The 18,080-nt window shown below is 45.3% G+C and overlaps 1 protein-coding gene across 2 annotated transcripts in view; it reads left to right on the forward strand.

Annotated features, from left to right (window-relative positions):
• SLC67A1 (solute carrier family 67 member 1) overlaps positions 1 to 18,080 on the forward strand; it is a 74,868-nt gene that overhangs the window by 28,324 nt on the left and 28,464 nt on the right. The window contains exons 5-6 of one of the 2 annotated variants that reach the window (XM_087716877.1): positions 13,587 to 13,702; positions 15,376 to 15,486. In XM_087716877.1, coding sequence (XP_087573003.1) covers positions 13,587 to 13,702; positions 15,376 to 15,486 — 227 coding nt within the window. The remainder of the gene's footprint in view (positions 1 to 13,586; positions 13,703 to 15,375; positions 15,487 to 18,080) is intronic. The other variant, XM_087716881.1, reaches the window with a different exon arrangement.

Here is an 18,080-nt window from a genome sequence, read left to right on the forward strand (position 1 = left end):
CGGTTTCAGGGAATACATTTTTTCCATCGACTGGGAGGGGGGATGGTTTCAGTTTCACTCACTTACCTGCTGCTCATTTCCAGCTGTGTGGAGGCCTAGGTTCCCAACGGGCCACGGACCAGTGCTAGTCTATGGCTCACGGGTTGGAGAACTCCAGGGGTGAAATGCTACTGGTTTGGACCGGTTCGCCCGAACTGTTAGCAAAGATGCCAGGTGTTTGCCCGAACCAGTAGTAAAAAAATTACTACCGGTTCGGGTGACCCATTTTTTCGGCCATCAGCTGTGCCACGCGATTTATATTAGCTAGAAAGCAGGATTTCCTAATCTAAATCACGTGGCACAGAGGATTCCCCCCCTCGCTGTTCATTTGGTTCCACCACAAAAGCGCGTAGGACAAAATCGCGCTCGACAAAAGCGCGCTGTGACGTCATCACAGCGCGACGAAAAAGTTCGAAAAATGTAAAAATAAAGCGAAAACCTTACCCTAAGCCCCCCAAACCTAACCCTAAACCTAACCCTAAACCTAACTCTTAACCTAACCCTAAACCTAACCCTAAACCTAACCGTTAAAGTAACGAAAAACCTAACGCTAACCCTTAACCTAACCCTAACGCTAACGCTCTAAAGCTAACCCTAACCCTTAACCTAACCCTAACCCTAAACCTAAACCTAACCCTTACCTTTATGTGAATCGGCTTGCTTTAATTTAATTTTTATTAATTTTTATTTGAATTTTTCGATCTTTTTCGTCGCGCTGTGATGACGTCAAAGGCGCGATTTTGTCGATCGCGCTTTTGTCGTCCGCGCTTTTGAGGGGTCACGGTTCATTTACCTCACTGTTCGCTTATTCGCTTGCCAGGCTCCGCCCACTTCGCCGGATGTCATTTTGACGTTCCGTGCATGCGCGGAAGCTCACACGTGTTCACATTGCTACTGAACCAGTAGCAAAGGTAAGTAGATTTCACTTCTGGGGAACTCTAATGCAAGAAATGCTGGAATGGAATTGTGAATAGCTCATAATATAAAGGGAAGGTTGCATGTTTGAGTGCAGAAATGTCTTTATGCAATATCTTGATTGATTGATGTGCCCCTGTTATTTTTGACTTCTAGCAACCACATGGATTTCTGCATGATATTCCATCTCTAACGTGTTCTTTCAAGTCTCTCAATGTTACGCTGCAGAAAGTTAGCACCCACCCCTCTCCTAGAAGAATGAAATATTTTAGGAAATATTAAAAAGGCAGAATATTATATTTCCCCTAGAAGTGAAATATAAATCTTAAGGGAGACATAAACTCAGAGCCACAGTTCCCTGCCCCCAAGCAGATACTAAACTGAGACCAGCTTTTAGAAATGCAGATTTGATAATCCATTCAAGACAGGATATTTTGAACAAAGGCAGATTTAGATAGAATGGTAGGATCAGTCCAATGGTGGGTTTCAAAAATTTTTGGAACCTCTTCTGTAGGTGTGCCCTGCTTTCCGGGTCCATAGTGGAACCTCTTCTAACCGGTTCGGTAGATTTGACGAACCGGTTCTACCGAACTGGTGCAAACTGGTAGGAACCCACCTCTGGATCAGTCTTCACTCAAGATCCAAACCAAGAAAGCCATTAAAACACAATAGATATGGCCCAACATCCTTTCAGAACACAAACCTCTTCATTGCATTGCCCAGCAGGCTTCAAACTTGATTCAGACAAACTGACCCCACATGGCCACATGGGAGTCTGACTACAGCAACCAATAGAATACAGGTTCTTGCCACAGGAACAGGAAGCTCAAGGGCAAGTCCCAAGAGAGGGTATGAATAATCCTCACTCTCCATTCCATGTGTTCAGCTGCACCAGGATCTCAAACCCATGTGGTCCTGTCTATCAATAAACCATATTTCCAATCAGCTTCCATGTTTCCAATGTCTTTCTCCCCACTTGAAACTGAACTGGATGGATATTTCTTCCCACAACACCCATTGCCATTATAACTGAGTCCATTCACCTTGCTGTGGCCATCCTCTTCTTCCCTTTCTTTTTCCAGGAGGCTGGATTTTTGCATGTCCAAAGTAGCATAATTTGAGTCTGATCATTCTGTGCTTTGAATTAAAACTTTGAATTGGGTTTTTTTGTTTGTTTAAATATTGCATGAGAATATTGTTTTTCCCCGCTCTTCTTGGTCTTATCACTCAGGTTTCTAAGAGTTTTCGGAACCACATTTATGCCAAAATTACCTCACTGTAACAAATCTGGATTTCTCATGTGGGAGTTTTTTCTTCCAGTCAGGGCAACCTACGAATTTGGTAACCCAAACCATGATAATTCTTGCCCAACTAACATAGCATGGATAAGCGATTTATAAACCAGGAGTAACCAACCTTGGCAACTTTAAGACTTGTGCTTTGCAGCTGCTTTACTTTCAAGACCATGGTTATTAATTTAAGATGGTTATCCATTAAAGGTAAAGATTCCCCTCGCACATATGTGCTAGTCATTCCCAACTCTAGGGGGCGGTGCTCATCTCCATTTCAAAGCCAACGAGCCAGCGCTGTCCCAAGACGTCTCCGTGCTCATGTTGCTGGCATGACTAAATGCCGAAGGCACACGGAACACAGTACCCTTCCCACCAAAGGTGGTTCCTATTTTTGTACTTGCACTTTTACGTGCTTTCGAACTCCTAGGTTGGCAGAAGCTGGGACAAGTAATGGGAGCTCACTCCGTTATGTGGCACTAGGGATTCAAACCGCCGAACTGCCGACCTTCCTGATCGACAAGCTCAGCGTCTGAGCCACTGAGCCACCAAGCCCCCTGGTTATCCATTACCAGTGGGTTAAATCTATGATTAACACATGCTGCCCATTTCTCCTCATCTGAAGCAAATTTCTGTCCCTTTGAAAGGACTGCTAACTTTTAAAACTCAACTCTGCTCTGCTTGCCAAAGGATAGATTTCTCTCTTGGTTGCACTCTCTCTCTCTCTCTCTCACACACACACACACACACACACACACACACACACACACCTATGGAAACCGTATACCTGAGTCATTTTCTATTTTTGAATGGCTGGAGAGATTGCCCAGTACTCAAACACAAAGACTCTGGTATGTCCATAATCAGGTATGCTGTTCTGAAAGCCAATCTGTCATTAAGTACCTTTATAATCTCCAGAACAATCTTTGCCAGAGACTGCAAACACAATCATCGGTCATTGCAGTTGGGTTTCCTGCATAACTGATAAGGAATGGGGTCTGCCAATAAGATGAAAGCTGTGCCAACTGACTTGGGAAGGAGTCAATATTAACTTTCCTTGAATGTTACACAGCAATAAAATACGTGTCAACAAGAGACCATTTTTTAATCTCTGGGTGGATAAAATGGCATATGCTTCATAAGACTCCTAAACACCTAAAGAAAAGGAAATCCAGAAAGAAAGAAAAAAATAAGCCTTTCCTTTTTTTAAAAAAAATGATATCCAGCTTGTCCTCAACTTATAACCACAACTGAGTTCAACATTTTGTTACTAAGCAAGGGAGTTTTGCCCCATTTTACAAGCATTTTGACCACAATTGTTAAGTAAATTGCTGCAGTTGTTAAGTGAATCATGCGGTCCTTAAGCAAATCTGACTCTCCCCTCCCCCCGCTTGACTTTGCTTGTCAGATGCTGGCTGGGAAAGTTACAAATGGTGATCATATGGCCCCAGGACAGTGCAGCTACCATAAATACATCCCAGTTGCCAAGCCCCCAAATTTTGATCATATGACCATGGGGATACTATAATGGACGTAAGTGTGAAAAAAAAATCCTAAGTTACTTTTTTTCCGTGCAGGTAGTCCTCGACTTACAACAGTTCCTTTAGTGACTGTTCAAAGTTGCAACAACACTGAAAAAAGTGACATGACCATTTTTCACACTTATAACCTGTGCAGCATCTCCATGATCGTGTGATCCAAACTCAGATGCTTGACTGGTTCATATTTATGACCATGGGATCCCCCTTTGCGACCGTCTGACAAGCAAAGTCCATGGGGAATCCAAAGTCCCTTAACATCCAGGTTACTGACTTATCAACTGCAGTGATTCACTCACTTAACAACTCTGGCCAGGAATGTCGTAAAATGGAACAAAACGCACTTTAACAAATTCTCACTTAACAACATACATTTGGGGCTCAATTGTGGTCACAAGTCAAGGACTACCTGTATGGTTATAACTTTAAAGGATCACTGAACAAATAGTTGTCGAGGACTACCTGTATGTGAATAGTATCGCCATTGCAAGAACTGGACAGGGAAATGCCATTCTGAATTTCTGGCAACTAGAGATAAGCAAAACGCCACTGTATTCAACCAGGTTTGCCAACAGATCACTTCTCTAATTTCCAAACAGTTTATTCTGCTTGTCAAGGAAGACTCTCTTTTCCACATCATTTTCAGCATGCTCCAGGATGTATTTTGCAACATTTGACCCGGGGGGGGGGGGGGGAAATCAAGCTGAAACCGGAATTATTCCTACTAGGCATAATAAGAGAAAACTTATGCAAGAAAACTCAGTACATTATACTCCATATAATCGCGGCCTGAACTGAATATGCACAAAACTGGAAACAAGCCAACACTCCATCTGAGGGTATGGTGATAACAAAAGGTGCTTGACTGTGCAGAGATGGACAGATTATTTATGGAATTGAAAGACAGAGGAGAAACAGGATATTACATGATTTGGGACCAATGGTATAAATGGCTAGAGAATAGGTGCAAAGACTATACATAAAGATTATTTAAGAATTATATTAAGGTGAAAAGATTCATTCATTCTCTCTCTCTCTCTCTCTCTCTCTCTCTCTCTCTCTCTCTCTCTCCCTCTCTCTCTCTCTCTTTCTCTCTCTCTCTCTCTCTCTCTCACACACACACACACACACACACATCAATATGAATTTTGATATAACATACAATAGTCGTGTAAATACGGATATAATATATAATTAGATAATACATAGAACAGTGATATTTAGATCTGGATAAGAAGAATAATGAAATAACCATTATGCAACTATGAGTGTTACTGGAATGCTGTAAAGATTAAAAATGTGGCGTAAATTGTAACATTTTAGGATGCACATTGCCCTGCAAAATTCTCAAGTTCAGATTTGAATCTTACCTCTCTAGACAGTAGCTCTTTTTCAGGGAGAATATGGTGGAAGGCTAAGACACAAGGCTCCTCCTGGCTAGACTCTGTATCGTAGGCAAGAATGAAACTTACGCAATGATACTCTGCTTTTTGCAGATTAGTGTGCTTTGCATTGCCTAGTATTAAGAACTCACAGTCCTAAAATATGTCTTTAAACCCCGGGTGTTTCTCCAATCTTTCTGAGTTAATGGATACTTTGCAGTATACTTGGTACCTTTTGGCAGGTCACCTAAATTTTGGGCCATGGTCCTTTCTAGCCTAGGCCCTACAGGTTGATCACTTGGTTGCAGCCACCATCTTAACTTGATGTCCTTATTGCTGTCTTACGATAACTGTTGTTGCTTTTTTCGATTACATAGGTTTCTCCATCACTCTGCAACAATGCAAAAAGTTTCATTGAGTTGTCTTCTGATATATTCGCTTGTGATTTACTTGAAGCAGGAGAAGCCAGGGAGGCTGTAGGCAAAGGAAGTTTTGTATCTTGGAGCGAAGGGAAGGACGCGACAAGAGATATGAGGAAGTGACTTTATTCAGCTCATAGTAAACTGCGATTCAACGTGGCGTGGTTCGCGCCAAACATTTATACCCCCGGGTTTGAACGAGGAGCCAATGGGGCGTCGAGTAGCTCAACCAATCAGGGCGAAGATTGAACCGGCTCCGCCCGGGAACCAATCAGGAAAGAGTCCTTTGTTCGCGCGCTTGTATTCCCGCGCTAGTATTCAACACCCCTCCCCCCCCAGTCAAAGAGTTCCTTTAGGAAGGGCAAACATAGTCTTGTAGGTAGGCGGGACGGTGGCGTTCTCGTCCCGATCTTCGTGGCTCCCCGGCGGTCGTCGACGGGGGGGGAACCGCCGGCGGAGGCGTGTCCGTGGTGGGGCGGTGAACCTGCGGTGCGGCCCCGTGAGAGAGAGCTGGCCCCGGGTCCCGTACCCGATGTCCATCTGTCCGGGGCGGTGTCTCCGTGGCAGCCGGAATGTCCGGTAGCGGTGTAGGTTCAGAGTCTCGATAAGGGCTTCGAGGAAAGGAGTGGCCGGGTGAGGCGCGCCTGTCCGGCAAGTTCGCATCGGCTTGTCTCCCGTTCCCCGGGTGGAAACGGTCCGTAGGGAAAAGGGTCAACGAGGGTGGCTCCTGCTGAGAGCGGGTGTCTGAGGGGCTCGGGCCGTCTGTTTCCGCGGGAAGGCGTCGCCTTAACTGGTCCACGTGGCGTCGCCATAGTGTTCCGTCGGCCAGGCCGACCCTGAAGGAACAGGGGCCGGTCAGGGCTGTGATGGTTGCGGGAACCCACCGTGGATCCCCAGAAAAGGAGCGGGCCCATACAGGATCCCCTAACTTGAACGCGTGGGAAGGAAGGGCCCCCAGGTTGCTCGGCGGGTCCCCTGCGTAAAGTGGATGGAGCCTGTCTAGGGGGGTTCGCAATCTCCTACCCATCAAGAGCTCCGCGGGACTTTTGTTGGTTGTTGGGCAGGGTATGGAGTGCTGGCTCAAGAGGTAGGCCGCTACTCTTTCTTGCCAGTCGCCCTGGCCCATGCGGCCCAAGGCTTCTTTCGCTGAGCGAACTGCGCGCTCCGCCCGGCCATTACTAGCTGGGTGATAGGGGGCTGTGGCCGCGTGTCTGATTCCTTGCTCGGCCAGGAATTCTTGGAACGTGGTGGAGGTAAACTGGGGCCCGTTATCGGAAACTATCACATCCGGTAACCCATGGGTAGCGAACATCTTACGGAGGGCCCTTACTGTACTTTCCGCTGTGGTGGAGGTCATGATTACCAGCTCCACCCACTTGGAGTAAGCATCGACTACTATCATGAAGTTCCTGCCGTGGAAGGGGCCGGCAAAGTCGATGTGTAAACGGGACCATGGGCCTCTAGGGATCTCCCACTCACGAGGGGCAGCTGTGGGGGGATTCGGCCTAGAGTTTTGGCAGATCCTACATCGGCCTACGTAGTCTGCAATTTCCGAGTCTAACAAGGGCCACCACACGTAGCTACGGGCTAAGGCTTTCATTCGCGCTATGCCTGGGTGGTTTTTGTGGAGTGCGGGCAGGATTCGTGCCCGCAAGGCCGTGGGGATCACTACCCTATCCCCCCAGACAAGACACCCCCCGTGAAGGGCGAGTTCGGCTTGTCGCACTTTAAATGGACGGAATTCTTCCGCTACCTTTTCCATGGGCCACCCCCTCAAAACCCATGAAGCAACCTGAGATAGGACGGGGTCAGCCTTTGTGCAGGCTGCAACGTCCGCGGCCGAGACGGGGAGGTCGGATTCGGCGATGGACAGAACAGAGAGCGCGGGCACGTGGGCTGTGTCCGTCTCTGGCAGAGGGCAACGGCTCAGAGCGTCTGCGTGCCCTAGCTGTTTGCCCGGACGGTATAACAGCGTATACGAATACGCCGTTAGGAACTCCGTCCACCGAGTCATGCGGGGGGACAAAATGGGGGGAGTTGGCTTGTCACCCGCCAGTAGCCCCAGGAGGGGCTTGTGATCCGTGACCAGGGTGAATTTCCTACCGTAGAGGTAGTCATGGAACCGCTTAATGCCGGACACTGCAGCCAGGGCCTCTTTATCGATTTGGCTGTAGTTCCGCTCCGTGGAGGAGAGTGTCCGGGAATAGAAGGCTATGGGGGCTTCTGAGCCGTTCGGGAGGACGTGGCTCAGGACCGCCCCTACGCCATAGGGGGAGGCATCGCACGTTAGAATTAGAGGCATCCTATCGCTGTACTGGATTAGGACTGCCGATGAAGTTAAAATATCCTTTATAGCCGCGAACGCGTGCGCTTCACGGCTACCCCATTTCCAGGCCGCTGACCGGTCTAGTAGTCGGTGTAGCGGCTCAGCTAGTGACGCCTTGTGGGGGATAAAAGGGGCGTAGAAGTTTAAAAGCCCCAGGAACGCCTGTAATTCTGCCCTAGAGGTGGGTGCGGGTGCGTTTTTGATGGCAGCAACTTTGGACGGAGTGGGGTGGATGCCTTGGGCATCAATGAGGAACCCCAAGAACTCAACTTTGGAAACAGCAATTTCGCATTTGCTGCGCTTTAATTTCAGTCCTGCCTCCCTAAAACGTGTGAGGACCTCCCGCAGTGTTTTCAGGAGTTCCGAGTGGCTGGGGGCTGCGACCAGGACGTCGTCGAAGTAGGGAACGACGCCTGGGAGCCCATGGAGCAACCACTCCATGAGGCTCTGGAAAATCCCAGGGGCAACCGAGACGCCGAATTGTAGGCGGCGGCAACAGAAGGCCCCGCGGTGGGTGACGATGGTCTGGGCTGTAGCCGCATCGTCGTCTACGGGAAGCTGCTGGTAGGCCTGTGCCATGTCTAGCTTGGCGAAAATGCGGCCCTGTCCTAAAGAGTGGAGTAGGTGCTGCACTACGGGAACAGGATACGGGTTTGCCTGCAGGGCCAAATTGATGGTCGACTTGTAGTCGGCACATATCCTCACCGATCCGTCGGGTTTGACCGGGAGGACTATGGGGGTTTCCCAACGGGCGTGATCTACGGGCTCGAGTACCCCTTGCTCGATAAGTTTATCCAGTTCAGCATCTACCTTTGCTCTCAATGCGAAAGGGACCCTGCGTGCCTTCAGCCTAACGGGAGTGACCTGGGGATCGAGGCAGAGGGAAATGGGGGTGCCCTTGTAACAACCCAACTTCCCATCGAACACATCCGCGAACTCATCTAAGACGCTATCTGCGGAGAGGGGGACTACCCTGTGCACCCCTTCTATGGTGAGGCCCAAGGCAGGGAACCATTCCAACCCCAGGAGAGCGGGCAGGTCGTTCCTGACGATTAGGACTGGGAGTTTCCCCTTAAAATTCCCGTATTCCACCCGGATGTGGAATATCCCAGCTGTGGGAATCCCATTTCCCTGGTAGTCTAGGAGGGAGACCCCGACGGGGCGCAATCTGCTCTGGGGAACCCCGGGACAAAGGCGGGAAAACAGAGCCCAAGATAGGAGAGAACGGGAAGACCCGGAGTCCACATCCATTTGACAAAGCTGACCTTCGAGTCGGACGGCGGTGCTTATCTTGCGGCTACCAGCGGGAACGTGGGATGCCTGGTAGACCACGCAGTCGGCGCTGGAGGGTTGGTAGGTTGAATGGCAGTCCTCAGCTCGCCTCGCGGAACGTGGCTGTTGGCGGCGTTGCGGTTGCGATGCCTGGCGCTGGTCGCTGGGCTGCATGAACGATGGGGCTGGCAGGAGAGCCCGGCAGACCCTGGCGAGGTGCCCCTCTCCTCGGCAGCGGCGGCAGACGGCAGAACGGAACGGGCAGGCTGCGCGGCTGTGGCGGCCGCCGCATCCGCGGCAAGGTGCGCTTGCGGCTGGCTGAGCGGGCGTCGGTGGTTGCTGGGGTGGCCTCCGCTTCGGCTGCGTCCTCATTTGCCCGACGGTTTCCTCCTCCTCCTCCTCCTCGTCTTCGGCAGGGGAGAAGTCGTCGATGAGGTGCGTCTGGGTGGACGGCCCCGCGGCGGCTTGCGCGGGGGGGGTCAGCTGGAGGCGTTCCATGTCGGCCGTGGATTGTTCGGATAGTTCGGCTGCTCGCGCTGTCTCCACGGCTTGCAACAGGGTGATTTTGTGATTCCGGAGCATGCGGCTGCGCAATTGCACGTCGCGGACCCCGCACACAAACTGCTCCGCGAGGTTCTCCTCCAGGTCTGCAAAATCACACTGGGCGGCCACTGTGCGCAAAGCCTCCAGGAACTGGCTGATGGATTCGTTGGGCTTTTGCACTCGGCGGCGGAAAGCGAAACGGCGTGCAAATAGAGAGGGTGAGGGAGCGTAGTGGTTCCTCAGCCTGGACATCAGCTCGTCCCACCCAAGTTTGTAGGCTGGCCTCGGGGCGGCCAGGGCTCTCGCAGAGGCGAACATGGAGGGCTCACAGCAGGACAGGAAGAAGCTGCATTTCTCCTCGTCGGTCTGAGCCTGGTTCTTCGAGGCGATCAGGTAACACTCGAACCGCTCCATGAACCCGTCCCATGATTCTCCTGTGGCTACGCCGAATGGCGCGAAAGGAGGAAGCGACGATGCCATCGTGGCGTGGAGGCGGAGAGAGAGAGAGAGACAAGGCGGAGAAAATTTCGCGTTCGCTGCCGGGGTTCTCAGTCTGAAGATAGCGTTCGAGCTGGTTCAGACGCGGTGGCAGCTGGCTGTTCTTCTCCGTGGTCGCGGGAATCGGGATCCCATCCTCGTCGCCAGTTTTGTATCTTGGAGCGAAGGGAAGGACGCGACAAGAGATATGAGGAAGTGACTTTATTCAGCTCATAGTAAACTGCGATTCAACGTGGCGTGGTTCGCGCCAAACATTTATACCCCCGGGTTTGAACGAGGAGCCAATGGGGCGTCGAGTAGCTCGACCAATCAGGGCGAAGATTGAACCGGCTCCGCCCGGGAACCAATCAGGAAAGAGTCCTTTGTTCGCGCGCTTGTATTCCCGCGCTAGTATTCAACAATGATGGTATAATGAAAGCCAACACCTAACATTTACTCCTAAAGTAAATACAACAACCCCAGATCCCACTCATGGAAATAATATGGAAACAGATTTTTTTTTAAAGAAAGAAATGCTGAAAGTATTCCCTTTTTTACAATACTGAAAAGATTTAAACATTTTGATCACATTATTTTTGCTCCCATGTACTATTAAAGATTGGATACTTACTTAAGTACAGTATGTAACTCTGAAAATCTGAGATTTGATATTTGCTTCTGAAAATCCCAACATATTGATAAAGGGAAGATTTATTAAGATGAAATATGATACTGGAAATTTCAAATTGAAGTATAACATTATTCTCTTAAATTTAACATTCAGTGGCTGTGCAGTCTGCTCTCTTTTTAATTATACAATTAAGACTGAAAAAAGTTGAGTGGGGCTGGAATATTTTTATGAGACTCCAATCTGCATTACTGAGATCCTTAAATATTTAGCTTTATAATCCCTGCTTTCATTTCTATTGGTTTTATTTTATTTATACAATTATATTCCAATCCAAGTAATACAGCCCACATAAAATATTTACAAATTAAACTCTAGACTCAAATTAAACTCTAGACTTGTATCCGGCAAATTAAAACAAGTTCAGTGCTGAAATGATAGACAGATGGACTAGTTATCTCTTTCTCTTGCTCAAACTGGAAAGTGCAAGAAATTAATTAATTCATTTTGAGGCTCATGATATCTGGAACATATTGGTTTGATCCTACTTTAGAAAATTCCAGTTTGTTGTAACATGTTTGCTTGAGTTTTTTTTAAGTTGATCTAATTATCATATAATCAGACAGTCCATCACTCTGGACTGTTCAAATTGCTCTCTCCAGCCTTTGTATTGTATATGTTGTCCTTTGAAGTTCGTCATTTATATACTTTACCAAGCTTAACAATTTTGTTTTAGCAACAATACAAATCTTTGATGCCAGTCAAGCAAACTTTCGTTTGATTTAAAACATGTTGAGCTTTCTTTAAAAAATGGTCCTGGTTTAATAATTATAGGACATAATTCATCCTGTGACTGACAGCAGCATAGCAATAATTAAGAAATTAACTAGTTTTATTCAGCTATCACAAATTATGTTTTCCACTATCATATGGATGGTGGCCTTGGAAGCTAGAAAGAAGAAAGTGAAGCTGCAAAGTCTGTTTTTGTATTCAATAATATATCTTCCAATATTTGAGGGCTATCATAGAGAAGAGGCAACTTAGTCTCCAAAGCATCTGTGGGCAGGACAAAAATAATGGATGGAAGCTTATCATGGAGAAATGCAACCTAAAACTAAGGATAAATTTTCTGACAATGAGAACAATTAATCAGTGGGACGCCTTGCTTCTAAAAGTTGTGGATACTCCATCACTGGAGGTTTCCAAATAGAGTTTGGACAGCCATTTTTTCCAGAATGGTCTATGGCAGGGGTGTCCAAACTTAGGAACTTTAAGACTTGTGGACTTCAACTCCCAGAATTCCCCAGCCAGCATGGGAGTTGAAGTCCACAAGTCTTAAAGTTCCTAAGTTTGGACACCCCAGGTCTATGATCTCCTGCTTGAGTAGGAGGCTGGATTAAAAGACCTCCAAGCTCCCTTCCAATACTGTTACACTGTTAAGGATCTCTCCACTGGAACAAGGAATCAAGGAAATCATTTATGTCACAGCAGCATTGAACATCCAAAATAAGCAAAGACTTAAAATGTCAATAGGTGTCACCAATGCCAAGACAAATTCCCATACAAGGTGAGAGGAGCTGATTCAATCTTCTTCAACCATGGTGCGTTTCAGAAGTATTGAATTAAATTCCCATAATTCTAAAAGCCATGAAAAGAAATATTGTTTGCCAAGTTGTTTCCCAAAGCTTTTTTTCTATTGGGCTGCAGAAAAGAAAAGATTTAGGGTCTGAACTTCCTTCTTCCTATTTATAATTGGCATTTGGCATTTCATTATTTGTATTGCATTAGTGCATGTAATGTAAAATGTAAACACAAGCCTGTTTTAGGCTAAATAAAGATCAGCAGAAATATTTATCGGAACCAAGTGAAACAGGAATTTTTCAGCTACAGTAAAATAGTATGCACAGGGTTGAGCCACACATAGTGCAAATAAACCATGTTTAATCTTACTAAATAAGCCACTGTTCTCTCAGGACGGTAAGCTATCAACAAGGAATGTTCTCAGAATACACTAAACCAAAATTAAACATACCACAGTATAGCTATTGTGTGATGTGTCAATCCAGCCCAGTATTATTGGGACCTATCAGGATAATAGTTAGGAATCTGCTCTAATATGAAGCAAAATTAGGGTTAAGATAAGTTTGAAATCTTGAGCCGACTCAGATTTGCACTGTTCCAAATAAGTTTGCTAATAAATGAAACCAATTCAGTTCAACAACGTTGAGTTTATTAATTAATATTAAGAATTGCAGCCTTAACCTCCCCTCTCCCACGCAACTCCACTTAAGAGTTCAGTGTATAGCACTGAAATAAATGCATGGCATGTACATAGTGGATTCACATGAAAACAATCACCTTAACCCATTTGCAGAATGATGTTCAAACATTCTCTTTCCCCAATTGTTAATCCGAGGTAAGTCACAGATTCTTCTATAGGACTTGCTCAGTGAGCACAATTGGGATCAGTCATTAATTGAAGCAGCCACTCAGTGAAATCACAACTGTTTTTATGGCCTTCCTTCAATTTTCTTTTGCTTTACATACCTGTGTGAAGTTTGTAATTGGGAAGCCTGGTCATAAAATTATTTTTTTCATCACCATCTTAACTTCAATCTTTTACTTGTTTTCTTTTCTTTCCCCATTCGAAAAAAGAAGGCTTTTAAGGGCGAAAACATAAGGAAAAGGGGCCTCCCACTATGCTCCTACCTGTGGATTCATTACACAGTACTTCCATTTATCTCTTCTCTATTTGCAGGGTCGGTATTTCTTGCTATATTGCAGCAGCTGGTTACCTTGCCTGTGCCTTGATGGCCCTTCTTTGTATTCCTTCCCAGACAAAGCCACAGTCCAAGGGAAATGAAGCACAACAGGGTGAGTGCCTGCCACATCTGAGCTTTAAGAAGGGAGGGGGAAAACCCAAAATATTTCACCCTGAAAATCTGAACTAAAACTATTTGGAGTTCTGTGAGTAACCTTTCAATTAGGCTAGGGCTGCTTTCCATTTCAGCTGCATGGCACAGGTTTTGGGGAATTCAGTTTAACCCCAAGGTAAGTGGAAGTGTGATTGCTTTCTTTTACTCCCTGGGGGTGGGGGCAATGCTGGCTTTAATGTATTGAAATCCTTAACTGGCTGGTAAGATATACATGCATAAATATAATTTATGCTAAATTAGACCAAAATCTTTGGTAAAGATTCTTTTAGTAGACAAATGAAATGGGGCACTGGCCTGCCACAGAGCAAATGCCAATTTTAAGCATCCACTTTTATTTCCTAGAATGCCTCTGATATCCTTGGCATCCTTTAGAAATAAAACGAGAGGAGGGGACACAGGCCATTACTTGGTTTGGTACTGCCTCCATCTCCCCAGAAGAAAATACCATGATAACCTGGATTGGATCTGGGTTTTTTTTTCTAATGAATAGAAAGATCTGACTATTCTCATGTGCAAAAGTAGCCATTTTATGTCTGGAAAAACTTGCCTATTACAGCCATTTTATGAAAACATCCATACTTCCAAAATCCTTAAGGTTCCAGAGGGAAAGAAATGGGGAACCAGCACAGCATATTCTGATATCTCTTTTTTTCTAAAACTAATTACAGGCATTGGGGGGGAGAGGGGGGCTGGACAGACCTGTAAGACCAAAAGGAGAATCTTAATCTTTCCATTTCCAGCCCATTAAAACAAGACAACCTGTGTAGCTGCAAGCAATAATGAAAGTAGCCCAGAATATTCTCAGAACAGATCGTCATAAAATCACACCATGGTAACAGAATAACAGAGTTGGAAGGGACTTTGGAGGCTTTTTAGTTCAATTCTGTCCTCGTGCAGGAGGCCCTATATCCGTGATGGCAAACCTATGACACTCATGCCACAGGTGGTATGAAGAGCCTTCTCTGCGGGCAGGCGAGCCGTCATCCCAGCTCAGCTCCAGGGTGGGGGGGCATGCATGGGGGCAAGGGGAGCGCGGGGGGTGCGGCACCTCCCATGGCCCATTTTTGGTCCCAGGAGGCTGCAGGGAGACCTACTAGGCCCAAAACCGAGTTGGGGGGGCCGCACACAAATGCGTGGGGGCAGGGGTGAGCACATGTATACATGGGGGGCATGGCGTGGGGGTGTTGCACACACCTTGCATTATGGGTGCGGGTGCGCATATGCTTTCAGCGCATGACAACAAAAAGGTTAGCCCTCACTGCCCTATACCATTTCAGACAAATGGCTGAGCGTGTTCAACCTCTTTTTTTATGGCAGCCCCTCAAATATTGGAATACTACTATCAAATCACTCCTGTCCTTCTTTTCATTAATCTAGACACACCCAGTTCCAGCAACTGTTCTTCGTATGTTTTAGCCTCCAGTCCCCTAATCATCTTTGTTGCTCTTCTCTGCACTCTTTCCAGAGTCTCCACATCTACTACTATGTACTATTTACTACATCTGCAACTATGTGGCACATAATTGTCCATATAATTATAAAACATTTTGTATTATTTTATTTCAAAAGCTTACCTATGTCTGAAAAATATTTTAACTTCCCCCCCACCAGGAACATCACAGTCCAGTAGTGTTTTTAGCTTCCAAGAAATTATACGACTGTTGACACTTCCAGGAGTAATGGATGTTTTCTTAATCAAAGTCCTTTCTGTATTTCCTACAGGTGAGTCTGCTATAATTTTTGTAATAACAATTTTCAGTTATATATGATTTGCGGAATAGGGGAACAGATTACTAAAATCTTCTGTGATTCTGTCTTAGGGAAAAAAATACATTTATTTAGGTGCCAATGATATAATGTGACATAGTTACTGGGGCATTTAACACATGATGACAGTTGGTTTGCCATCTAGGCAATTGCTTTGAGATTATATCTAAGATTTCCTGTATCATACCTTTCTTTGATAGGTGTCATCTGCTAGTGTGGCCAATCAGAATACAGTACTTTTGGTTTTAAGGGATGAAATTGAACTGTAGTTTGAAGAAGAGGAGAGGGAGGAAGAGGAGCATTTTTCCTTGTGCCCTTGTTAGGAGAAATGAGAACTGCAATGGCTCTGTGTTGTAGGTTCTAGCATACAACTGCCTGCCATTGGAATTTTAGCTTGTTTTACATTTGGAAGTCCTAAATTCAGTTTCTGTAGAGCATTAGGAAGATGAGCTTGAGGGAAAGAGACAGGAATTTTTAAAGAAGCAAAGGAGACAGAGACATTCTTAAGTCCTGGGAAGAGAAGGAAGCAAAGTACAATAAGACTGGCAAAATGTTGTTTTATAGCTTATCTCAATCAAGCGTGGTTGATTTTTCCAGTGGAGTCTGTTTCCTGATCTAGTCTACATCAAAGGGCTGATGTCAATCTTGCAAGCCTCATTGTGCTTTTCCTTGTTTATTTTCTTCAAGGTCATTTTCTGATTCTCTACAGTTTCAACACTTAAGATAAGATCAGTAAAACACCTAAAGAGTCCAGGCCTGGACTGGTCTTATACATTGAGTTAAACCACGGTTTGCTTTCTACCCCATAACTCCAAAACTGCTGGGTTTATACAACATGCTAAATCCAAATTAAACAAGCCATAATATAGCTTGCTGCAATCCATTGTAGATTGTATTGGATTAGACTGTGTAATGATCTACTTCAATATGCAATGGCTTTCTGTTATGAAAATATGAAAAGGGGAAAAAAAGAGGCTATTTTGACTCCACTGAATTTAATGGCAGACTTTTGATTTACCCACCACCTATTTCGTGAATATAACGGTGCATCAGTTTTGAAATTATAAAGCTCAGCTGATGGAATTTGAGATCCAGACACAAATGGCAGAATTGGAAGATTTCCAGTAAGAAAATTGCACTGCTGAAGGCCTAATCTAGGTCAAGGCTAATAGCTCTTTGTTAAGAAAAAGGCTAAGGAATCTTAACAGTGGAGTTTAAACTTACACCATTAATGTAAAGTATCCTTTTTTCCTACTTCAGCATTCATTCCCTTAGCATTTTTGTAATGAAATCAGGTCCCCAGAATTCTTAAAGAATTATGCTATTAAACACTTTTCCTGAATTTATGGGATTTTTTTTTCTATGCAAAGCTGATCCAGTAACGTGAGATTTTAGGAACAAGATCTAACCTCAAAGTCTAAATTTCTATGGTTGTTATCTGTTGATTCATATTGTAAATTGTAGGAAGTATCTCTATTTATATTGTAAGCAAGGCTATGATATACATTATACACAAAGACCCAGCTCTCTTATTTACAGTATTCTGGTATAAACCAGGGTTATTTCGACATAAAACTTGAATTTCCAGGACAAATCTGGTATTTAGACTCTGACTTTCCCACCTGGGTAGGAATTTTTCAAAACAATAATAACCCTAAAGGAAGCTATTTTAAAAAGCATGATTCTGTTAAACACAAACTGTGCTGTCTTGTGTACATTTCCCTCAAAATGAATGTTTTTCTTCAGACTCAAAGAAAATGGACATGAGAAGAGGTACCATCAATACTATATTTAATAAGAATACAACTTAGAAGCTTTGAATGTTTCAGAAAACGACAAGGCATTTGGAATGTGAGAGATGCTGGAAAATGCGTATCAAATACAGAGGTTTCAGAAAGACTGAAAGAGAAAAAGGCATATCGGAGTCCGTGCTTTGTGTAGATTAAATCCTTGACTAAGGTTTTCTTAAGGCTGAGAAAAGTGGAATCTGTCTGGGATACAGAGACATCTGCACCTCCGTGTCCTAGACAAAGTAGGCAGCATCTTCAGCATCTACAAATTGTAGAGTAAAACATCCTCTCTTTCTATCATCATCACAACTACCCTATCCCCTATTGTACCATTATTGGTCTGATGACCAATAATGACCAATAAGGGGTCGAGGTTGTTTTTTACATTCCATTATAGGACCACAGAAACTTTATAGAAGTCATGGCTTAAATTCATAGAAACAAAGGAGTAGCATTCATTGCAACTGGGGAGCTTCATTCCATCATGCCTACATTGCAACTTAAGCATTTTATTAAGGCAGGTGAGGGAGTGATGCATTCCAGTACATTGGGCACAGAGTGAAATGGCTATACAGAGTTCCAACTAGCCACTGAAAGCGAGGGGAGGGCCAGGCACTGCAGCCAATCAGAGCTGGGGATGATGCTAAATTGAATGGTGCATGATACACCAATCTCTTGAAAGGGCTGAATACTGCTCAGGATAGAAAAGTAGAGCTTCAGACCTACAACAAGTCTGGCAATAAGTATCATCGGCTGGAA

This window comes from Thamnophis sirtalis, unplaced genomic scaffold, assembly GCF_051295495.1.
Source record: "Thamnophis sirtalis isolate CommonGarterSnake01/CBP01778 unplaced genomic scaffold, rThaSir2_p1.2 scaffold_1, whole genome shotgun sequence".
Taxonomy (NCBI): Eukaryota; Metazoa; Chordata; class Lepidosauria; order Squamata; family Natricidae; genus Thamnophis; species Thamnophis sirtalis.